The following is a 25,938-nucleotide window of genomic DNA, read 5'->3' on the forward strand; positions in this document are numbered from 1 at the left end:
CCACCACCCAACTCACACTGCACCCGACCTCCTTGGCCCCTCCCATAGGTGGTGAGCCCATGGGAAGTGTGTGAAGTCTGAAGTCCAAATGTCAAATAAAAACTTTCACAAAAGGTATAGCAAAACAAGTGACACTGTTAGTTTTCAAATAAAGACATGGTATTACTGTACAAGGCAAGTGTGCTTTAACTGTATGTGCAGTTTTTTTTGTTTTTTTATTTGTTAGAGACTTAAATCAAATGAACATTTTTATTATATAATAGAAAAAAATAAAAGTAGCCCAGTACTCAAATCTCTAAATGTGGGGAAGACCTGGGATCGAACTGACATTGTCTCAATTACGAAGCAGTAGTACTTAACCCTGCACCAGTGAAGCTGATATCAGTGAGAAAGTCACGTTTTCACTGTGCAAGATGCAAACACACACATGCAGGCAAACATCTTTACTTTGTATCAATAGATAAATTGGGTTTTAGTTTTCACATAATTGACAGAAACATGTAAATCGAACAATTTCTTCATTTTATTGAATAAAAGCACACTTGTTTTGTTATACCTTTTGTGAAAGTGTTTATTTGATATTTGGACTTTTGAGTCTTCACACATTACATACTTCATGTCAACATTTTGTCGTCATTACTTTCACATTTAAAAAAAAAATTGCTTTTGTTAATGTGTTCAACAAGAAATGTCATTCTACTTTTACACAGATTGTTGTAGACACAGAACACACATGAAATGTATGTATTTCAAACAATGATATTTGGGCTTCAGTCTTCACATATTACATACTTCACATCAACATTTTGTCGTTATCACTATAACATATGAAAAAAAGATTTGTTTTAGTTATGTGTTCCACATGTCATCCTACATTTTCACAGATTGTTGTAGACACGGAACACACATGAAATGTATGTATTTCAAATAACAATATTATTTTCCTATACAATTCCAGACACCTCACTCCCAGTTAAACAGACTACAGGTTTGAGAATTTTGTGTCTGACTTCAGCTGCCTGGGTGGCCAATTGACACATTTGCAAAATAAAAGTGATATCAGTGCACAATTAGTGCAGTGATGAAGATGTGCAAGTAAAATTAAGGTGGCGTGGCATTACGAATATTTTTACAGACTGGAAAGTATACAAACTAAAAAGGCACTGTATATAGTTCATGTTTAAAATAGAGGCCCTGTGTTATATTAATTCTAATAGTAATTTTTCTCTGTGCTTGTTATATTCAGGTCAAAGAACCATTATTAATTTTACTATTGACTTTAGTTGTATCAAAAGTAAAAATATGTGCATTTTTCTGTACTCCTCAGCAACTTTTAATGAATGTTTTCCTATAAACTCTTTTTATCATTAGTTGACCAACTAACTTTAATCTAACTGAAACTTTAACAATTTCATATTTGATTCATTAGCAGCCTTTTTTTATCTTAGGTTAGTTGCATTATTTCTGTGTGTCACAGAGACAGAATCAGAGATGAACTTCAGCTATGGTGTTTTACAGGAAGAGCAGCACATGGTTAGAGTCCCTGTATTACACCATCAACCCTCCTCCACAGACAACAAGCAGTAATAACAATTAAGCTGTTGAAGTGAACCTTGCGTGATCTAGTGAGCTGTGTACACAGAAGTCATGGAGTTTAAAGAAACATTTTACTTTATCAAAATTGTATCATGTTTTATCTGTCAATCTTGATGTCTGTAATGAGCTTTTTATTTTATGGCTCTAAGTGCCAGGCTGAATGAGTAGTAGAGACCATAAACCAAATTATAATCAAAACTTTTTAACAGCCAGTGCCGCAAACCCTGCTGAGCTGCACAAACATTTTAGACTTTTAAAATTTAACAAAAAGACTCAAAAATTAGGCCATGAGATGTCACCAGCTTAAAACTGTCATCTTCATTCATATATTATATGTTGTAATTATTTTTTACCTGTAAAACTCAGTAGTGATAATTTTTTAATTGAATGTTTAATTTTTTGAGTTATAGCAACCATCTATTAAACCGAACCACCTTATAAAAACCAAAGACTCGAGTCTTGGAGGCTTCACTCAACCAAAAAAAAAATTGAATGTGACCATAAGCCTCTTGAGCCAGCTGTGGAAACTAAAGCGTTGTTTTGAGTTAAGACAAGATAAGGAATAAAAAAAATTCCCACCCTCCTATAATTTACATTCCTAAACAAGATTTAATAATCTCAAAAATAATGTACAGTAAGTATTTTTAAATGTCATCCAGTGGGGCTGAGAAAACTGAATTGCAGACAATAGAAGTTGAAAAATTTTGTGTAAACCTGGATGTGCATAACGGTCTGTGATGCCATCATAATAGAAATGTCTATGTGAACGATTTATTTATACTTTGTTGTCCTTATTTTTTTCTATATGCTTTTTTAAATGCTGTGTGTCTCCAGGTAATTTGTTTGAAGCTATAGGAATGCAATCCACTCATTTGTTATAGTTTAGTAGATGACTAAAAAATGATACCAGAATGAGCTCACCTAAAATTCCTTAAATGCTGTCATATGGGATGTCACATTTTAGATAGCAGTAACAAATAAATGTAAATGTTTATATTTGTCAATGATTTATCATTCTAAATTGGAAATACATTTCACAGATGTGCAACCAAATTATACATTTTCAGATTTTATTTAATAATGAGATGTTTAACAGTGATATTTTCCGACCTAGACTATTAAAGGAGATATCTCCTTTAAGAAGACAGTCTTGCTTCTTTTTGTTTATACTGTAGCTTTGCTTATAATAAAGAATCTACTATCATGTCATCTATCCAGGAGAAGCAAGTCATTACTCTTCATTTTTCCACTTGTACAATTTCATAGTAGCAAAAAAAAGTTACTATTATTAAAGCCTTTGCATTTTGACACCTTTATGCCCTTGAAATGTTTCGATTACATAACCCATTTGTTAAACTTTTGAAATGGGGATAAAGTAATGTGCTTAAATTGTAAGAATACTTTTTTTTTTTCTTCAGTACATTTATAAAGTGTTCTTTGTGGTCTCCTCATCCCTTTATGTCTTGTTATGAATCATGATCTCTTTATTTGGGAAATGTCAGTCATTTTGCAAACTACCAAGGGTTACAGTATGAGGAATTTGGATCGTGTACTTTGCTTTTGGTAGAGTATCTCTTCAGAAGATAAACTGTGATAGCTGTGTGGGCTGTGTTTTCCTTAAACCAACTTAATCATGCTGGGTGGTAAGCAGCCTAAAACCTTTCTCTAATAGCTTTGCAGCTTGTTTTCTTTGACATTATTGCAATGTGCTTTTTGGTTTTCATCTTGCTGCATATACAGTGAGTTCCATCAGATACTGTAGGATTAGCAGACTTCTGTTCTGAAAGGTAAACCTTAAGTATTAAACTGACTCTGCAGTATAGTCCCTGGCACAATGGGCTAGCACGTCACTCATTTAACATTGTGTAGCAAGTCATGCTGTATTTGGACTGCTTGTTTTTATGTTTTCTTTTTTTATTTTAAGTGCAGCATACATGTTTCTTCATATCTGTTTGTTTTTAAATAGTTGTTTGCATGCTCCCATGATTCAGCCCTCTTGGCTTTTTGTTTCTATTTTCTGCTTTTGTTTCCTTTGCATTTAGCTAAACTAAGACTTACCATGCATGAAGGCAGTGCTAACATTCCTAGCAGAGCCATGGTTGATAAGAAGCTACAAAAGTGCATGAGGAGAGCTCGAAGTCTACAACAGCGCATAGAGCAACAGGAACATCCCCTGGGGGGCACTGTGTCCCAGCCTCAAAGGTACCACTAATGTATAGAATATGCAACTCAACAGCAGTTCACATCTCACAAGTCAAACTTAAGTATTTTTTTCTGTTTATTTGAATTGTGTTTTGAGAACAAAATTATGCTGTCCAAAATAAATACTTTGTTACTGATTGAAGTAACACAAGAGAGAAATCTTTTACTTTTCATATAACTGGCAATTATGACAAGTTTAGAGCCGAGGAGTACTGCTGTGGATTCTAGTTTTTTCTAAGGGTGGTTTGCTGCCAGTAATTGGGCTCACATTTTATTTGATGACATTATTTTTTTTTCCTTAATTCTATAGTTAATGCTTCTGCATGGATGCTCTCCATTTGGTTACATTTTGTAAGTTTTGTAGAGGTCATTTTTCTTCTTCAGTTAAATATTTAAGTATATGTAGTTTCTTTAAAAATATTTTTTTTATTAATTTAGCTGATTTTAATGGTGCGCACACAGGTAGAATTTAAAACTGAATTAGTAGTTTATTTTTAAGATAAATTTCAATATACACAAAAATATTTAAAAGCAACTAAGGAAGCAAACTCAAAATAAGAGTTTTCATTCTTCATCAATTTAGTTTTCAATTTAAAGCAAGTCTAGTATACTAAAATCTATTACAAAACTGTTACATTGATTCCCCTCCCCTGTTACCTGCCTGGTGTAATCACAGCAAACATTTCAAATTTTTAGTTTCTTTTCGGTCATTTTTACTGTGGCTTACTTCTGATTGTATTAAGATGAACTGGCAAATGACATTAAAATTAAAAATTGGCTTCTGAACACGAAATAATAATAATAATAATAATACATTTTATTTATATAGCGCCTTTCCCATGCTCAAGGCACTTACAGAATAAATAAAGAACGGCAGAATATACAGTATATAGCATTGTACAAACCAGATAAATAAACAAAGAAGATTAAGACAGTAAATTCTGAAAAAAAAACAAAAAAAAACAGACAACATAATTGATGGTCTCGCACACACATACAGGTTACATGAGCATCTTGACAGAGAAGTAAACTGAGAGAAAGGTAATAAAGTCAAGTAGAGCTAAAAGCCTTCCTGAACAGATGAGTTTTGAGTTGTTTTTTAAAAGAATTCATGGAGTCAGCTGACCTGATTAATTTTGGTAGGTCATTCCAGAGTCTGGGCGCTATACAGCTGAAGGCCCTGTCACCCATGGAGTGTAGATTAGTGACGGGCACAACAAGATTACCAGAATCAGAGGACCTTAGTGGGCGGGCAGGCACATAGTGATGGAGAAGGTCACTGATGTAGTTTGGCGTGAGGTTATTTAAAGCTTTGTAGGTTATTAGTAGGATTTTATATTCGATTCTGTAGGACACAGGGAGCCAGTGAAGGCGGAGCAGGATGGGTGTGATGTGCTCGCTGCTGCTGGCTCGAGTAAGGACTCTTGCAGCTGAGTTTTGAATAAGCTGGAGCTGTGATATAAGATTAGAAGGGGCACCTGCCAGTAGGGAATTACAATAATCGATGCGGGATGTGATAAAAGCATGGACAAGTTTCTCAGCATTAGAGAAGGAGAGGAAGGAGCGAACACGGGATATGTTATGGAGGTGAAAGTAAGAAAGTTTCTTAATGTGATTTATGTGGGCGGAATAAGTGAGTGAGGAGTCAAAAATGACACCAAGATTTTTTACAGTAGAGGCAGGTCTGATGAGATCACTGCCAAGATGGACTGGGAAGGAGCTCATTTTATTAAGTTGCATTTTAGTCCCAATTTGCAGGAGTTCAGTTTTATTGCAATTTAATTTTAAAGAGTTCTGCTCCATCCAGGTTTTAATTTCACTAAGGCAGGTTGTGAGCTGAGAAAGCTCTGATGAAGTTCCACTTTTAACATTGAAGTAGAGCTGAGTATCATCTGCATAAAAATGATAACCCAATCCATAACTACGGATAATATGGCCAAGGGGAAGCATATAAATACAGAAAAGCAGAGGACCGAGGACAGAGCCCTGAGGGACTCCTTGTGTGACTGGCGCTGAGCTGGATCTACTGTTGCCAAGACTAACAAACTCTTGCCTATCAGTCAGATAGGACTTGAACCACTGGAGGGCAGTGCCAGAGATACCCAGCATGTTCTCCATTCTGAACAGTAGGATGTCATGTCTGACAGTGTCAAATGCTGCACTGAGGTCTAACAGAATTAATATGCTGGTTTGTCCAGAGTCTGCTGCCATAAGCAAATCATTGGTTACCCGTAGCAGAGCAGTTTCACAGCTGTGCCGCGCCCTGAAACCAGACTGAAAGGGTTCCATCAAATTATTAGAGGTTAGGTAATTGGTGAGTTGGGAAGCTACAACACGCTCAAGAACTTTTGACAGGAAAGGTAAGTGGGAAATAGGCCGGAAATTGTTAAGATTGTCAGCATCAAGGCCAGACTTTTTTAACATTGGGGTTACAGAAGCAATTTTAAAAGTGAGCGGCACAGAGCCAGTGTCAAGGGATGAGTTTATTATTGTTGTAACAGTCGGGATTATGGCATGAAGGCAGGATTTAAGTAGTGTGGTGGGGATGGGGTCCAGTACACAAGTAGTCGGCCTCATCTTATAAAGCAGGTCATTAACAAACGCAGATGTGACTGGTGAGAACTTAGAGAAGGAGCTGGATGGAGTGGGAAAACAGGGAGAGATATAAACAGATGATGTATTTATGTTGGTTAAATTATTTAGATCTTTAATTTTGTTACGGAAAAAGTGGAGGAATTCCTCACAGACTTCAGTAGAAGAGGTAGTTGGACCAGATGCGGGTTCGAGTGGTTTATTAACTACAGAGAACAAAACCCTTGGGTTATCATGGCTACTTTCTATTATTCTGCCATAATGGGTGTTCTTGGCAGAAGTTAGTGCTTCTCTGTAAGCTCTTTGGTGGTCAGAGAAAGCCTGGATGTGCACGGTGAGGCCAGTCTTACGTGACATTCTCTCAAGGCGTCGGCCAGCTGCTTTCATAGATCGCAATTCTGAGTTATACCAAGGAGCTGAACGTTTAAAGGAAACCTCCTTATGTTTTAAAGGAGCTGTTTTATCTAATGCTGAGTGAAGGGCTGTGTTATAGTGGTGAACAAAACTATCTAGTGTTGATGGAATAGGTGCAGACAGTAAAAGATCAGAAATGGATCCAGAAAGGATAGAGGGACAGATATTTATAAGGTTTCTGTAAGAAATTTGTCGTTTACAGGTAAGAGGTGGGAGAGGTAATGAGACAGTGAAAAATACTGCTTTATGGTCAGAGAGTCCCAAATCAGTGCTGTAAATGTTGGCAACAGATAGTCCAGAAGTGCAGATCAGGTCCAATATATGACCGCCACAATGGGTTGGAAAATCAACATGTTGTGTCAAGTCAAAACAGTCCAGTAAGGACAGGAATTCATTTCTCAGTTTAGATGTGGGGGTGTCAATATGGATGTTGAAATCACCAAGAAGGATAATTCTCTGAGAGTAAGAGCTTAGGTGGGTCAAAAGTTCAATCAGATCTGATAAGAAGGATGCATTGTATTTTGGGGGACGATAAAGAACAATGAGTGAGACAGGACCTGAAATAGATATAAACAAATCTAACAATTAACAGTCTCAACAAGCTAAGTTTGGGAAACTCTGATTTAGAGTACTGCATTATAAATAGACTATTAGTTACTCACAGAGAGACATGAAGGTTTATGAATACAGACACGTTTTAGTTTCTTATTAACCTAAACTTCACAGTGCAGCAGTTGCAGTCCCTAGCACTCAGAGAGGAGGTGTGATAGGCTACCACTTGTCTTTGTGTGCTTCTCTTCTGATAGAGTGCACCCTCAAATTTTAGGAGCAGTCCATCTACTATTAACGTTCTTCCACATTCACGCATGTCTTTTTTTTTTTTTTTTTTTTTTTTTTAACAGATAAGTCTTGCAGGTAATTGCTGTTGCCTTGCTTTCATTTAATATCTAAAGTGAATTGCTGCACAGTCTTACTGAACTTGTGTTAGGACATTGCTACCTTACATGTGTTCCTAATTTCAGTATGCTTGACAAGCGACTTATCAGCACGACTATAAGCAAGTCCATTTCTGGGTGAAAAAACGTAGCTACGTGACCCACCCCCTCCTTTGGTACAGAGGAATTAGCACTTGAGATGAGACGGAATATTAAGTCAAAAGAATACTAGCAGTGTAAAAGCATGGAAGCTAGGCAAGTGCTTTCCAAGTGCTATAGGTAGTCAGAACTGGCTGTTTCCAAGCATTACCAACAACCTTCTGCTGTCTTCATCCTGGCAACTGTTGTGTTTCTGATTTTTTTCCTGAGCTAGTCAAAAGATTATTTGCTGCCTGCTCTCTTCCCTTCCCTGAGAATTTTGAAAGAATTAACAGCATTGAGATTGATTTCCTGACCAGTTTACACAATACAAAGACGAAAATGTTTTTGGCTACTGCGGATGTGAGGGCATATATGAGCATTCCGTTGATTAGTGAGAAAAATTGAGAACATTCATGGTAAGTGCATGAGTGTCAAGGTTATGGAAAATGAATCTTTCAAATATCATCTTTTGAAATCTTTATGGATCTTCAAACTGAGTAGTGTAAGAGCATCTTACCAGGTCTACAAGCGGTACCACAGCTGCTCACAGGTGCTTGTAAACATGAGACAGCTGTACTGCTGAAAGGCAAATGTCATCTTTCTTGTGGCTGACCTTGTCTTGTCTCTCTTGGCTGGTGCCTTTGCATAATACCCTTTACGAGCAAGCAGCACAGAAGCAGGGCCTTCGCCTAAAACCATTTGGGGCAGGCAGCACACAAGCAGAGTATATAACCCCCTAGAGACCTTTGTGTTCCTACACCGCTGTTTGCATACCTGCTAGAAAAGCCTGTTCTCCTTTCTTAAGTCTTGATAGAAGACAGTGCCATCCTTGTAGAGCCAATGCCCATTACAATCTTTTGTGAACCAGGCAGTTCAGACAAACTCTTTTGCAACCTGGCCATTGTTGGCTAGAAGACCATTTTCTAGAAGACACAATGAGATAAATCGTATTTAACAAGGCAGTAAGTTATGGCATAAGTGTGTAGGATTATACAAAATAATACATTGAGAGACATGTGCTTACTTTCCATCCTCCTGTTAGCAAATGCAGCTGTTTAAAGGTTTATCCAAAAAAAAAATCTTTCCACTTAATGAATTATCAACAACAACATTTATTTATATAGCACATTTTCATACAAATGATGTAGCTCAAAGTGGTTCACATGATGAAGAAAGAGAAAAAAGACAAAATAAATAAGAAAATAAAATTAGGGAACACTAATTAACATAGGTTAAAAGTAAGGTCCGGTGGCCAGGGAGGACAGAAAAAACAAAACTCCAGGCGACTGAAGAAAAAAAAAATCTGCAGGGGTTCAGAGGCCACGAGACCACCTATCCCACTTTTGGCATTCTACCTAACATAAATGACATCAATCAGTCCTCATTGTATTCAGGGTTCACATGGAACAACTTGATGATGATGGTCATGTGGACTTCTGGCCCTTAATCCATCAATGTAGGGACATCACGGTGTTTTGATCAGGTGTTGGTGACACAGATTGCCACCACAGAAAATCGGAAAAACAACAGAAGAGAAAGTAGGGGTTAGTACAGAAATCGGAGCCACCATGAATGATAATGATAATTGAGTATACAGAGCATCAAGATTAAACTAAAATTAATCTATGAGAAAGCCATGTTACAGTAATGTGTTTTAAGCAGTTTTTCAACTGAACCTCGGTTTGCGAGCATAATTCATTCCGGAAACGTGCTCCTAGTCCAAAGCACTCATATATCAAAGTGAATTTCCCCATAAGAAATAATTGAAACTCAGATGATTTGTTCCACAACCCAAAACTATTCATATAAAAATGATTAATACAAAATATAAAGTAAAAATACATAAAACAAATTAACTTGCACTTTACCTTTGAAAAGAATCATGGCTTGTGTGAGTGAGTTTCTCAGCTCTTGTGGGATTGCACCCAACGGGTCGACACGCGGAAGAGCGTCCCAAAGCAATCACAGTCTCCCAGCGCTGTAGCAGTTAGCCGTAAAAGCGAATCCGAAAAGATCGCGGACATGCTATAAGCGCCTGCCATCGATGGGTGATACAAGGAACATTATAAATGTACAGGGCCCTGCCTGACTGCTGTGTCTGTGTATAAATAACTGCGCTGTTGCTGTTTGATGCTGAATAAAGCTGGTGTTGCTAAAGTACTGAGACTCAGCTTCGTGTTTTAGGGTGCAAGACAGGGACTCACATGTCACAGCACACATGCGCGCACGTGCACACACACACACACACATACACACACACACACACACACAGTCACAATGCTAATGCTGTAGTAAACAGTATACGCTCATACGGATGTTGACTATATGAGTGAGGCACGCCGACTCAGGTGGAGAATGATTGCCCACAATCCCACAGCGAGAGAGAGAGAAGAACCATCAGCTCAGTTGTGATCACATGACGCTCCGCAGACAAAGCGTATACATACTACTCGTACTGCAAAACCTCACTCGTTTATCAAGTCAAAATTTATTAAAAAATTTTGCTCGTCTTGCAAAACACTTGTAAACCAAGTTACTCGCAAACCGAGGTTCCACTGTATGTACCTTAATAGTACTTAGCTTATAGTGGTTTCATTGCCTAGATTATATACAGTCCATTGTTAAAGAAAAGTGCATACATTATTTCCATTTCACACTTATAAAAGGCACCATAAATCCATCTGTCTTCATCATAGCAAATGCAGTGCCACCTGAGTTCAAGGTGCTTTCTACTGAGTCTTAGCAGCACAAATTTAAAAAAAGCAATTGTTTTTGTTTTTATTTAATACAAATTCATTTTATTGCTGTAATACTGGTACTTGCCAAAAAAGTTTACTTATTATTTTTGTTTGCTCAAAACAGAATACTTTTCTGTATCCTTAATTTTAAGCATTAATTTTATTAAATTCACCGTCAGATTTTCCAGATTCAACATGTCCAAAAACAGATGTCAACATGTCAAGCAGATGTGTGAAATTATTAAAATATGTACTTTTTTTTTCTGGTTACAGAAATCACTGAGAATTGTTTACCTAGGGGTGTTTCTTTTTTATATCTTTTTATTCCTTATCTAGGAATTTTTCTTCTGCTAGCTGTCAATAGCCTACGGTTTACTATTAAATATGCTTGTATACTGTAGTTAAAATATTTTTCTTTGAAAGGAGGCAGTGCCTGTCCTTTGAAAGTGATTCTTAGCTACAGGTTTCCATCCCAAAATAGAATTATGTCAGCTTGCCCTCATTTGCCACCACCCAGATATCTTCCAAACTAAAAATAGCCACTTGTAAAACCATTCTGTCATGAGGAAACTCAGAGAAAAGACTCTGTACCTGGACCATAGAAGGTATTACCCCTACCATCTAAAGATAACTTACCATCATGTACAGGTGCTGGTCATAAAATTAGAATATCATGACAAAGTTGATTTATTTCAGAATTCCATTCAAAAAGTGAAACTTGTATATTAGATTCATTCATTACACACAGACTGATGTATTTCAGATGTTTATTTCTTTTAATGTTGATGATTATAACTGACAACTAATGAAAGTCCCAAATTCAGTATCTCGGAAAATTAGAATATCAATTAAGACCAATGCAAAAAAAGGATTTTTAGAAATGTTAGCCAACTGAAAGGTATGAACATGAAAAGTATGAGCATGTACAGCACTCAATATTTAGTTGGGGCTCCTTTGGGCTGGATTACTGAAGCAATGTGGCGTGGCATGGAGTCGATCAGTCTGTGGCACTGCTCAGGTGTTATGCGAGCCCATGTTGCTCTGATAGTGGCCTTCAGCTCTTCTGAATTGTTGGGTCTGGCATATTGCATCTTCCTCTTCACAATACCCCATAGAGTTTCTATGGGGTTAAGGTTAGACAAGTTTGCTGGCCAATCAAGAACAGGGATACCATGGTCCTTAAACCAGGTACTGGTAGTTTGTGGACATTGTGTGCAGGTGCCAGGTCCTGTTGGAAAATGAAATCTGCATCTCCATAAAGTTCGTCAGCAGCAAGAAGCATGAAGTGCTCTAAAACAACCTGGTAGACGGCTGCGTTGACCTTGGACCTCAGAAAACACAATGGACCAACACCAGCAGATGACATGGCACCCCAAACCATCACTGACTGTGGAAACTTTACACTGGACCTCAAGCAACATGGATTCTGTGCCTCTCCTCTCTTCCTCCAGACTCTGGGACCTTGATTTCCAAAGGAAATGCAAAATTTACTTTCATCAGAGAACATAACTTTGGACCACTCAGCAGCAGTCCAAAGGCGAGACGCTTCTGACACCGTCTCTTGTTCAAGAGTGGCTTGACACAAGGAATGTGACAGCTGAAACCCATGTCTTGCATACGTCTGTGCGTGGTGGTTCTTGAAGCACTGACTCCAGCTGCAGTCCACTCTTTGTGAATCTCCCCCACATTTTTGAATGGGTTTTGTTTTACAATCCTCTCCAGGGTGCGGTTATCCCTATTGCTTGTACACTTTTTTCTACCACATCTTGTCCTTCCCTTTGCCTCTCTATTAATGTGCTTGGACACAGAGCTCTGTGAGCAGCCAGCCTCTTTAGGAATGACCTTTTGTGTCTTGCCCTCCTTGTGCAAGATGTCAATGGTCGTCTTTTGGACAACTGCCAAGTCAGCAGTCTTCTCCATGATTGTGTAGCCTACAGAACTAGACTGAGAGACCATTTAACACTAGAATTACCAGAGCCTACGAAAAAACTCGTATATCCGGCCCACCTTAAATCGCTTCTTAAATCCGTTCACACCTCTCCGCCAGCATCCTTTGTCCTCTAAATGTGCTGATAAAAGACAAGCTGCCAGCAGCCGGCTATTCCATCCCCCCACCGACTTAGAACGTGAGCGAAGTTTTCCCAGCTCACGCCTTGATTGATTATGTGGGAGTGAAGTGGAGTTTTACAGTGGAAATAACAGATCATTATTCTAAAGTAATCTGTGTAAACACATTGTTAAAACAGAAACTTTTTCATATTTTAGTAATAAATGTTACAAAATGTAGTAGGCATAAACTATAGAATATATAAAGCCCGAGTTCCAAAGATCAAATAAACACTTTCACAAAAGCTTCAAGAATGATTCAACAGCTTCTGTGGCGTAGCGCGTTAAGATTTGCCTCTTAGCGCAGAGTAGCTTTTCCTTGCCTCACAGACCTGAGTTCGATTCCCCGCTGGGGATGAAGTGTTGCTTTTTTTTTCTTTTTTTTAAACCTCAAACGGACATAAAATTTATACATTGGTATGCACTGTCAGTTACCGAGATCGTTATATTTTCATGTGGGATGCTCCTTTTCAAATATTTTTTTAACAATTGAGACTGCAATTAACAGGAACAACTGTCCTTATAACTTATTTTTAAGATCCATAACACACAGACAGACAGAGCACTGCGTAATAGAGAGACAGACAGGCAGAGAAGTCACTAGATATAGAAATAAACAGGGAAGCCACGTGTACTGAAAGAAAAAAAGAACAACATGTGCGTTGTCCCTGACTCTCTAAGTAAGATCGGGGGAGGGGTGATGTTAGAGCGCCTGCGCTTATTCAGTGCAGCTGGGACAACGCACATGTTGTTCTTTTTTTCTTTCAGTACACGTGGCTTCCCTGTTTATTTCTATATCTAGTGACTTCTCTGCCTGTCTGTCTCTCTATTACGCAGTGCTCTGTCTGTCTGTGTGTTATGGATCTTAAAAATAAGTTATAAGGACAGTTGTTCCTGTTAATTGCAGTCTCAATTGTTAAAAAAATATTTGAAAAGGAGCATCCCACATGAAAATATAACGATCTCGGTAACTGACAGTGCATACCAATGTATAAATTTTATGTCCGTTTGAGGTTTAAAAGAAAAGAAAAAAAAAGCAACACTTCATCCCCAGCGGGGAATCGAACTCAGGTCTGTGAGGCAAGGAAAAGCTGCTCTGCGCTAAGAGGCAAATCTTAATGCGCTACGCCACAGATTATGCCTACTACATTTTGAAACATTTATTACTAAAATATGAAAAAGTTTCTGTTTTAACAATGTGTTTACACAGATTACTTTAGAATAATGATCTGTTATTTCCACTGTAAAACTCCACTTCACTCCCACATAATCAATCAAGGCGTGAGCTGGGAAAACTTCGCTCACGTTCTAAGTCGGTGGGGGGATGGAATAGCCGGCTGCTGGCAGCTTGTCTTTTATCAGCACATTTAGAGGACAAAGGATGCTGGCGGAGAGGTGTGAACGGATTTAAGAAGCGATTTAAGGTGGGCCGGATATACGAGTTTTTTCGTAGGCTCTGGTAATTCTAGTGTTAAAGGCTTTTGCAGGTGTTTTGAGTTAATTAGCTGATTAGAGTGTGGCACCAGGTGTCTTCAATATTGAGCCTTTTCACAATATTCTAATTTTCCGAGATACTGAATTTGGACCTTCATTAGTTGTCAGTTATAATCATCAAAATTAAAAGAAATAAACATTTGAAATACATCAGTCTGTGTGTAATGAATGAATCTAATATACAAGTTTCACTTTTTGAATGGAATTACTGAAATAAATCAACTTTGTCATGATATTCTAATTTTATGACCAGCACCTGTATGTGACCATCATTTATAAAGATATTTCCGTAACTTCTGCTCCTAATTAACCTTGGTTTTTTTTTTTTTTTGGTCTATGGATTCAAAATATCTCTGTTACTAATTGAAGTTCATCAGATTTGTAGTCATATAGACAATGTTTCCAGATTTGTTTTCACAAAAAATGTCCATGTTTATTTTCAGAGTGGTCTGTACTGTTGTATGCCTGTTTCATGTTCTCCCTTCAACTTAAGATTAATTTGTTTTGTTTCCAAGTCTTATCGTCCAAAGGTTTGATTTAGTAATTTAGTCTTTGAGCAAACAGTGTTTTTTTTAGCTAAGCTTGACCTTTTATGTGACTACTGTTTGTAAATTTCTGTAAATTGCTGTCAGTATTTTATTTATTAATGCTTTGCACTATATGTAAAAGTTATTTTGCTAGTTTAGTAGAATATAGACTGTACTGGGCAATCAAATTTGCAGATACCATGATAGAATGTAAAGTAAAAATAATAAATGTGAGTAATTGTGTCCTAAACTTAAACTGGAACAAACAATTTAATTATTTAATGAGACTGTGAAAAGCATTCCTTACTCAAGTTAATTGTTTATATAATCAGATATGAAATAAATTTATACATTTATAGTATATTTTATATTGTCCAGCTGATGCTTAATCCCTAAGGAGCAGCATTGTGAACAAATATAACCAACATGTTGTATGGAAATGCCAAAACACAAGAGCAAAAACATTGGCACTATTTAATGCTGCACAGTAGGTACCAGTGGACTGAACAAATCTCCCTTTTTACTTCGTCCTTTTGAAGTGACACAGAATGATACATTTGTTTGCTTTTCTGTAAACGAATCTCTCTCTCTCTCACACTATCTCTTTGAATTTATAAAATGTACAGTTAGCACTGTTTGCTGTCGAGGAATCTGTAAAGTCATTCTCTTCCTTTCCCCTCAGTGAGCAGCCTATCCCGTTCCAAATACTGTTGACAGCAGCGCAAGGTGATGATCAAGAACCAAGAGAGGACATTTCTCTTAATCCTACTACTCCTCTCGATGTCAGAGCTATCTCTCCTTCAAGAGTATCTTCACAGACTACACAGTGCCACCTGGTGTCCTTCACTCCTCATCCTAGAGTCCATCCTAAGAGCCAAGACTCTCCAGAAGGTAGCTGTGAGCGGCTACAGCCTCCATCTAGCCAGAGGGAAGAGAGTATTATAGTAGACTGGAACAGCCCCAAGTGTAATCCTCTAAATCGATGGGACAGTGGAGAGCTCTCAAACATCATTCAGACACCACACGATCTACAAGCCAAGCCGATACATAAACACAATGCAATTTCTTTGCCAACGCTTCCTTTAAACAATTTGGAAGATGATGAAGGAAATTGTGCTGGTCTGAAAACCAAGTCCCATCCTTGCCCCATTTCCTTACCCTCTACTAGTGAAGGATCTATGTTTCTAAAGGAAAACTCTTTAGCCTTTTCAGCGTCCAGTTCTAACAAACTGCATCATACAAATGACACAAGGACTTCTGCTTCTGTTGAATTTGGTGTAGAGGAAAACGTTGACAGGAGGAATGATCAGATTTCTCATTACTCACGTTCTCAAATTATGGAGCATCCTGGCGCAAGTTTACAGCTGACAAAACCTGCTGTTCCTTTGAACTGGTCTTCCAGGACTAATGAAACTTCAATACCAAATGGCCAAATCCCCCTCTCCTCTTCTCCTCACACACAACCTTGCAATAAGGAGCATCAGTATATTCAGCAACCCTGCATATTAAACAAGCAAGGCTCACCTTCTTCGCCATCAAACTTTTCTGCAATGCCAGTGGAACGATGGGCTGAGAATGTTACACGCTACTATGGCTCTCAGCCGGACTGCAGTCAGTATTCAGCCCAAAGGCCTAGACCAGAATCTCCTTGCAAAGAGCTGAGTGAATTGGAGTTTCTCTATCAAAGAAGTCTGCAGGCTCCCAGCACTTTAAAGTCTTCTGTGAATTACTGTCAGCAGCTTGGCACTAAACAAGGTAAATGCAGGACATCCTGGTTATTCTTTTAAATGACTATAGATGCACAGATTTAGCAGTTGTATTAGACAGTGAATAATTGGCTTTAGTCGGTGTCTGTTTCTTCCTGAATGGCAGTAAGTCTATAGGTATTTAAGGCTGCAGAGTATTATAGAACAGGAGTTATGATTGGTTGTGCTTGGCTGCTGATTTGTTTTATCATTTGTGCATTTACAAGCACTGCTGAATCTTAGACTCCAAAACTATACCTGTGGCTGAAACAAGCTTGTTTCAGCTAATGTGTTAAAACAGAATATATTTTTAAAAGTGAATGCATTTTTCACAAGTTAAATAATGTTTGTGTGCTGGTGGAAGAACTGGTAATTTTGATCTATTTTAGTTTTTCCTGCATTCGGCTGTACCGTGTCATGTTTCAGTATAAACTCTGAAATGCTTACTTCAAGATGATGTCGCAAAAAACAGACATAAGAGTCATAAAAAGGTTTGGGGCAGCTACCCGTATATTGGTATCCTGGGTATGAAGTTGCAAAATGTATAACAGCACTGATGTGCACAAAACAGAGTCCAAAACAGAACTGAGGGAGTAGGGAAAAGGTGGAGGTTTTTAAAGGGGAAGACAGGAAGTAAGATCAAAGGGGTCGGGCTCATAGGGGTCTTCAGCCATAGGCTCAAGCCCGGATGTAACATCACAGGGGCCAGAGCCGGCAAGGTCTTCTTCCATAGGCTCAGACCCGGAAGTGACGTCAAGAGGCCAGTTGGATCTCTCCACACCGTCGATGCTTTGGCTAAGCATGGCCCCAAAGGCCTGTGTCCAAAGCGTCCGTCTGGAGGATGAAAGGTAAAGAAAAGTTGGGTGCTTTCAAAACAGGTGCTGACGTAAGGGCCTGCTTCAAGTCACTAAATGCAGTGGCTGTCTTGTCAGTCCATACCACAATGTTTGGGGCCCTCTTCTTTGTCAAATCAGTCAAGGGCGCCACTCTCACCGAGAACCGGGGAACAAACAGGCTGTAGTACCCCGCCAGCCTGGTTCGTGGATGGGGCCATTTCAAAATGGCATCTACTTTGGAGCACTGTGGCTTCACGGTACCCCGACCCACCAGGTAGCCTAAATACTTGGCTTTGCTCAATCCAAAGAAACATTTCTTCGTATTAATCTGAAGTCAAGCCACACCAAGTGTCTGCTTTTACCTGATGTGGGTGTACCGTCCATTTGCTGGAATAGATGACCAAGTCATTCAGGTAGGCAGCACTATATGAGTTATGGGGCTAGAGCACTTTGTCCACCAGACGCTGGAAAGTTGCCAGAGCCCCGTGTAACCTAAATCGAAGGACACAACACTGCCGTTGTCCGCTAGGGGTACTAAACACGGTCTTAACCTTTGCGGAGTCCGTTAAAGGAACCTTCCAGATCCCCAGGAATGCCCAGAGGGGGGACTGGGCGGTCTCGTGGCCTGGAAACCCTGCAGACTTTATTTATTTCTCCAGCCGTCTGGAGTTTTTTTTTGTTTTTTCTGTTCCCCCTGGCCATCGGACCTTACTCTTTTCTATGTTAATTAATGTTGTCTTATTTTAATTTCTTATTTTGTCTTTTATTTTTCTTTTCTTCATTATGTAAAGCACTTTGAGCTACTTTTTGTATGAAAATGTGCTATATAAATAAATGTTGTTCCAGTACCCCTTGTCATGTCCAGCGTGGTCAAATACTGAGCTTGTCCTAGCCTCTCGAGGAGGTCATCCACTTGTGGCATTGGATAAGCATCAAATTAGGAGACATGATTAAGCCGACAGAAGTCATTGCAAAACCTCCAACTCCTGTCAGGCTTATTGACCAATACGATGGGACTGGACCAGGGACTATGACTTTCCTGTTACTCCTAGTTCCAGCATGTGCTTGATCTCTAGCTCCACTTCAGCTCTTTTTTCCTCGGGAAGGTGAACGAAGGTAACATTCTCGGACTACAACCCCAGGGTCTGTCACAATGGGGTGCTCAATCAGAGAGGTCCTTCCGGGTTTTTCAATCACTACCTCTAGGATGGACAGGATAACTGTTTCCAGCTCCTGTCGCTGTCTGGGACTTAAATCCGCACCGAAGTTAAGGATACGTGAGCGGGGCTGACCGGAGGAGGGATCAGGATCCCTATCCTTCCACGGTTTCAGCAGATTTACATGATAAACCCACTCCCTCGGCCGACAATTGGGTTGACTCACCAAATAGTTGACGAGTCCTTTCCTCTCCTTAACTTCATATGGACCTTGGCAATGGGGTAGTAACTTGAGAGTGGGAGGTAGGTACTAGAACCATGACCCAATCTCCCGGGCGGAACTCCTGGAGAGATGTTCCTTGGTCGTAATATCGGACCGGTGCTGCTTGAGCCTCTTCCATGTGACTTTTAAGGAGGGGCCGAATTTTACCAACTCTATTGCATAATTGCGCAATATATTTGTAGAGGAAAGGGCCTCTTCTTCCCATCCTTCCTTTAAAATATCTAATATGTCCTGGGGCTGTCGCCCATACAATAATTCAAAAGGGGAGAACCCCGTAGAGGCTTGTGGGACTTCCTGATAGACAAAAAGGTTGAGGGGGGAGGTGCTGATCCCAATTCCTTCCATCCTCGTTGACCACCTTACAAAACATTTGTTTAAGAGTCTGATTAAATCTCTCTACCAGACCGTTGGTTTGAGGATGATACACAGCGGTCTTTAAATGCTTTATTTTAAGTAACTTGGCAGTCTCCTTGAACGTCTCCGAGGTAAAAGGCGTCCCTTGGTCTGTCAGACGTGCGTCGTGCAAAGAGACATACTGATTCCCATTCGATGGCTTTAGAATTAGCTGAGCACAACGGAACAGCTTCGGGGTATTTGGTAGCATAATCCATGAAGACTAAAATGTATTTGTGTCCTCGGGCTGAGGGCTCTAGGGGTCCGACTAAATCAACCCCAATTCTGTGAAATGGAACATCAATTAGGGGAATAAGAGCAAGTGGAGCACAGTCCTTCCTAGGAATTTGTCGCAGTTGACACTCCGGGCAGGAAGTGCAAAAGCGATGAACCTCCTCATTGATTCCTGGCCAATAAAAGCAGAACTTGATCCAGAACTTGAACTACTTAACTTTATCATACAATTGATCATACAACATACAAAAATTCATTAATCCATAAAAAGATTTTAATTTAAAAACATATTGTATAGTTTAGTCATGCTGATTTGTACAGCTACACAAAAACCTCCCTCCTAAACTTCTCTCTGCCACCTCCATTTCCACATGTCCACTGTTAGCCGATTCACCTCTTGCTTCTTTAAGTCTGTTCATGTATAACAGCAGTTGTAATGATACAAGTTTTTTTTTTTTCTTTTTTTTTTTTTACCAAGCTTCACCCAGGAAATTTACTAAGACAGTGAATCTTGGTTATAGAGCAGAAGGTTAATCAGATGTATCAGAAGTACTATGCAAGTAACTGAGTACTTTTCTACAATATCCCAGGCAGGCTAATATTACTACCTTATTCTTGAACATGCTACATACAATTACACACAAGTATAATATTCCTGCTGCAGTTCAATTCTTGCTTTTCCTTGGAGGTTGGTGGCAGAATTGGCACTCCAGCCACCATAAAAAAACCTCACGCTGTTCCACTCAATCTGAACTTGTGTGGTGCTGAGGTGTCACCCATTGCATGGCTGCACTGAGTTGGTTTGTCGTGTGGTGGGTGCGCCAATGTGCTGTATCAGCGCATGTTCCTAACCTCTCTCTCTCTCTCTAGTAACTTAGCTTTTGTTGATGGTCATTACAAAACACAGTTGCCATCGCTTCTGGTTTATATTGCACATAGAATTTGAAATGGGCTGATACACTGTACCAGCAGTTTCCTTGTTTCTTCTTTGCAAATGGTATGTAGCAGCACATCATTGTCTGAACTTAGGGGAGACCGTAACCACCAAGCAACCCTGCCAAACCCTGTTCTTTGATATTTATGTATATAAGAGTGCTCAACAATCCAATCTATCTTGAATTTGTATGTATTTTTCTATTTTGCAAGGAGTAAGAAGAAGTTAGAGAATACTGCATGTTCCCATGGAGGCCACTTGCTAACCATGTCTTCTTTAAGCTTTGTCAAAATTATTTGTCAATTTCACATTTCATTTTCCATGGCAGTTTGCCACCTCATCTCTTTTTTCAGCTGGCATTTTTCACTTGCCAGCAGCCCCATTTCTCTGTATGATTATAGCCACAGCTTGTGCAGTGGTGCCTTTCTGCTCACGGTGTTCATTTGCATGAACTGCATACTCTTTCTCTGTGCAGTCACAGCTGCGTCATGAAAGGATACACTGCCCAAGAATACCCAACGTGCTATAGCTTTATTACTAACAAATAATTGAGAAATTATTTGATTAATTCTGATTTTTCTTTAATGATACCAAATTTGAATGAAATCGGTCAAATTGTTTTTGAGATTTTCCGGTGTTTAGTTTTTCTGTTGTAAGGGGAAGTTTTACCTCTAAATATCTTTATATGAAAATGTACTTTCTTAGCTGATGCATACAGGCCTAGATGTACCACTTTACCAAGTTTCAGCTTTTTAACTAAAAGAGAAAGTGTTTTTGCTGATGAGTAAGTTAACTAATGTTGTATTGCATTAAATGACCCTGTCTTCATTAAAATGTTTGTGTAAGCAATTATTTTCATTTTAATGTCTCTGTAGTATTAGGGTCATGTACCGTGTTAGCCATTATGAATGTAGAGAAAAGCCAAGCAAAATGACACCTTTTATTGGCTAACTAACTAATTACGTCTTGCCTGAAGAAGGGGCCTGAGTTGCCTCAAAAGCTTGCATATTGTAATCTTTTTAGTTAGCCAATAAAAGGTGTCATTTTGCTTGGCTTTTAATGTCTCTGAAATGCATCCTTAAATTAATGTGGCTGAGTTATTTATTTTATATTACATTTTGACAATTAATGTGAATATTTATTGGTTGCAAAGGAGCAAGTAAAAATATGTTTGTATAAATATAAAAGAGGTGAAACGTTTACACATACTTATTTAAATGTATGATTTTGTTGACTTCAAGATAAAAAGTAAGATAACTTTTGTCAGTCTTTTTTACCTTAAGACATTGGAACTTGCATTGTAAAAATGTCAGAAATTAATGGATAATTTGTTGGAAAATAATGGGGAAAAGGAAAATGTAAGGAGCTTAATGTTGACTTTTATAAATTAGGATTGTATGTGTGTTTAGCTTTAGTCTGATTACCAATTATGTACAAATATAATTTGTCATTTCTGATTACCAATTATGTACAAATATAATTTGTCATCAACTGAAGTAATTCCTATTATCTCCAAGATGTGTAGATGTTTAAAATCCAGTTATATGCTTACACCTTCTTAATACTGCACTGTTTTATCACATTTTAAAATTGGTTTCTCAGTTTTATTTCTCCAAAGAATTGTCACAGTCATTTATACATTTGTGATATTTTTATAAATCATTTACTGTAGTATTTCAAGATTATTAAACTAAGTGAGACTGTCTTCCATGGGAAATGGACCACTCCTGCCAATTTCTGAAACTCTTTTCCTTCAAAAATTACATTTACATTGCTATCAGTAATAAAGCAAATTATTGAAAGTAGGATTCTTAATCTTTCCCTATCTGTTTTCTTTTACATTGTATTTGCAAAATAATCATTTGCAGTTTCTGTAGTTTTTTATAGTATGTGCATTTATTTCTGTATTTGCTTTGCTTAAGCAAAGTGAATAATAGTAATATGGCGTCATAGTAACCTGCTTTAGGGTTAAAAGAATGTTTATACTCTTCAGCTTAACGGACACAGACAGCTGTAGTTGCGGTCTCAGACTGAGGATACACACTCAATTCTGTTTATAGTAGAATTGCATGCACAGTGCTGCATTGATGCAGAATCGCCCCACACATACTCACTGGCCTTTTTTTCCCCAAATGTGACCATGTTTTGTCTATCACATGCTCAGTCAGTGTGCACAGGACTGTCGATGAAATTTACTTCACGGTTACACAGACGCGTAAGACATAAACAGGTCTGTACTCTTGAAGAGTCATTTAAATCTTATGATTTGCTGACTGCGTACCATTCAGTCTTTTTGTGACTTTGAAACAGATGTATAACTTCTGTGTTTAATATATTTTACAGATTCCTCAAATATCAGTGCTGCACAAATTCCACACTCTGGGACATTGCCAGGTCGTTCAAAGACTCCCACGGCTGAGATTGAGAGGAATGCATATAGAGCAGTGGGATCTGGAACCCCTACTACCTTAATTCCTTTGGTACAATATGTTTCTTTTCTTCATCTTACATCAATCCTCTAATTCTACAACTTTTTCATTATTTTTCATAGTCAGGGTTTTTTGTGTATATGTTTCATATCACATTCGTGAACATGGGAATGGCAGTCAGTTATGTAGAAGAGGAGTTCTATTAGAAGTGGTTAACAGGAGCTGATTAATGTTGGCCAAGGTGGACTTTTTTGGGATTAAGGTTAATTGTTTATGGAAGAAATTTAATTTTAAACTTATTTGTAGCTTTCTCCTGTGGTTCAGATTAGTTACATAATAGTCTTCTCTTTAAATGTAACCGACTGTCTTTCAGAAGATGTCTCACCTGTCTTGCGAGCTGTCACAGTTTGAAGATGAGACTTATAGTGCTGAAAATCTTCGTCGCATTGCACGCAGCCTCAGTGGAACTGTCATTGGAGGAAATCCTGAACCCATTGCTACTTCTCGCAGCTTTGTGAGTGCAACAGATATGCAAGGGCCTTACACTTCTCCTGTCCCTCTGCAAAACAAACATGAGCTTAAATTCTTAAAAAATCACTTTCATGCGCCCTTGTGGCTTTCTGTTTAATAGTCAACATTTTCATTGTTTAAAATTATTGTATGTAATGCATTATTAACTGTATTAGAGAATCTAAACCAGTGGTTATGTCACATTATTCTTTGGCAAACAATAAAAAGCAAAACACATTCTTAAGGAAATATTCTTGTTTGCTAAATATGGGAGCAGGAAGAGTGTAAGGGCATTTCTGTTAAGCCATGTTGTGTATTGTGCTGATTAAAGCCATTAGTCTACTTCTTTTTTTTTTTTTTTGCATGAAAATGTGTACCTTTTGATTAAAAAAAGTGGATTGTGTTCCTCTCTGTCATTGTTGGTCAGTCCTGCATTATTAGAGTTCATTCACACCATGCTGCTGAAAGTAAACACGTTTTGACTTGATAATGCTGAATATATTTTGTATACCATGTAGCAGTAGTAGTTGGCTTAGTGAATGGTTGAATGGCTAATATATAGAGCCGAACAGATGTGCCAGTGTCAAGTATGTCTGTCAGCCAATTTCTCTGACAGTGATTCATAGCTTTTATTTGAAACACAAGCATTTACTTGTTGTTTTGATATTTATGCCCTCTCTTACTATTCTCTTACTGTTCCTAATAATATGATATATTCATTTATTATTATTTGAAATGCCCATATTTATACTTATTTTTTGATTGTAAAAGGTATGGTAGTTATATTACACTAATGGTTGTTTAATAACAGCAGACATATTAGACAGCACAGTTATACATACTGTAAATGTAGTGTCATTTGCTCCAGTATGCAATGCAGAAATACACTAAAATGGCAGTTGAATCCACAGAATGAATCAAAAATTAATTACCAAAAGGATTAATTAATCAGAGTTCAACATTAGGTCAATTTTGAAATTCTTGTCTAGACTGACAAAATTAAAATGGGTATACAACAAAGAGTGAAGAAATTCATTTTTATATATATAAGATTGTTCTTTTTCCAGTGATGACAATGATCATTTTGCGCCCTCCAGTGGCTGTAAAAATCCAAGAAGCATATGAAGTGAGCAGTCCATCTTTCAAACAGGGCAGTTAAACATGAAAAAATCTTGAGCATAACAAAACGATATGCCAGTTCTAATAGCTTAGTAGGTCTGCTGTTACTCAAGTCCTTTATATACAATTGTAATCCAGAATCTATATGTCTTCTGGTTGTTGTGCAGGTAGTCATCATATCTAGCAAATAAACAAAAAACATATTATTGGCTATGGAGCACTAAACTGAAATAACAGTAAAATGTAGTTTAGTCTGTCAAAAACCAGACATTTTTCAAGGAGGCATATTGTTTTTTTATATGTAGACCTGCTGATATTATAAAAACATCTGTTTGGGTTATTGTACAGTTCTATTAAGCAGCCAGCCTACAGTAATGAATGAACAAGGGTTTGTTCTATAGCCTCTCTATTGTCAATGGTATTTTATGTCATCTACCACACATTTGAAGTTTGTGATTAATTTAACTCCTTAGCTGCTGTTGAATTACAAATATCAGATTTGTATACTGTACCTTATTTGTTTCATTATACAGTAGTCAGGTGTTATATCATGTTAGCCCTTATGAATGCAATGAGAAGTTAATTTAAGCAAAATGGCACCTTTAATTGACTAACTTAACAGATTAAAATATTCGAACATTAGATCAATCTAGAAACTTTCGGGGCAGCTCAAATGCTTACACTGTGCTGTTTGTAGTAATGGCTGAGAACAAAATTATATATTTTTAATTGAGAATGGAGCTAAAATTCATGATACATTGGACTTCAATGGAGACCCCTATTGAACAGCAGACCATGTTAAAACGTTCATTTAAAAATCTCATATTTCTTAGGTCATATAATCCACGTGTCCGATATCAAGTCATATGCTCATAACATTCCATTTTGGCTAGAATATTTTTAAATAAATCATTCTGGAAAATCCTCTCATGCATGACAGAAAGGCATGTTTACGTGAGACAGAGCTTTTGAAGTGGTCATTTCATTTATATTCATAGTGGTAAGCTATAAACTGCAGCACTTTGGGGGGTTTTCAATGCCAGTTTGTGAAACTGCACTGAGGAATTGATGTTCTGCTTATTGAAGCATCTCAGGTGTGCACAAACACAAAGCGCATTTTGCATCTAATAATGTTTTCTTTAACTTTTAATCTCATAATTGTGCAAGCTCTGCAATACTCATATCACGTTAAGCACTTCAAAGTGAGCAGTGAATGAGTTATTACTGGGTCCTTGCCAATGAATGGGGGGAGGTGGGTCTTAAGTTCAAAAGTTTGATCTCATTTGAACTCTCTCCCCTGTCGTGCAAATTGTTTTTTTCTTCCCTTTTTCAAACACTGTTACAAATGGTGAGAGAGTAAGTAACAGATAAAATAAAATAAATATTTTCTGGGTAAAATATTCATTGTAACACTTGAACCCAAAAATATCAACTTATTAAAAGAAAATGTAGACATCAACTGAGTAATAATAAATACAGAAATGCTGTAGTCATCCGTAAAATAAGGGGCTGATTTTTTGCATTCCTGTCTGTCTAAAAACTACCAAACCTAC

At 38.0% G+C, this 25,938-nt stretch overlaps 1 protein-coding gene across 13 annotated transcripts in view; it reads left to right on the top strand.

The window, feature by feature from the left end:
• usp54a (ubiquitin specific peptidase 54a) overlaps window positions 1-25,938 on the top strand; it is a 307,359-nt gene that overhangs the window by 269,713 nt on the left and 11,708 nt on the right. For 9 of the 13 annotated variants that reach the window (XM_028795167.2, XM_028795169.2, XM_028795170.2 and 6 more), the window contains 4 exons: window positions 3,639-3,798; window positions 15,428-16,500; window positions 22,671-22,807; window positions 23,130-23,270. In XM_028795167.2, coding sequence (XP_028651000.1) covers window positions 3,639-3,798; window positions 15,428-16,500; window positions 22,671-22,807; window positions 23,130-23,270 — 1,511 coding nt within the window. Of the gene's footprint in view, window positions 1-3,638; window positions 3,799-15,427; window positions 16,501-22,670; window positions 22,808-23,129; window positions 23,271-25,938 lie in introns of those variants that run through there. The other 4 variants (XM_051922635.1, XM_051922636.1, XM_051922628.1 and 1 more) reach the window with 3 other exon arrangements.

The sequence above is a fragment of the Erpetoichthys calabaricus genome, chromosome 2, assembly GCF_900747795.2.
Source record: "Erpetoichthys calabaricus chromosome 2, fErpCal1.3, whole genome shotgun sequence".
Taxonomy (NCBI): domain Eukaryota; kingdom Metazoa; phylum Chordata; class Cladistia; order Polypteriformes; family Polypteridae; genus Erpetoichthys; species Erpetoichthys calabaricus.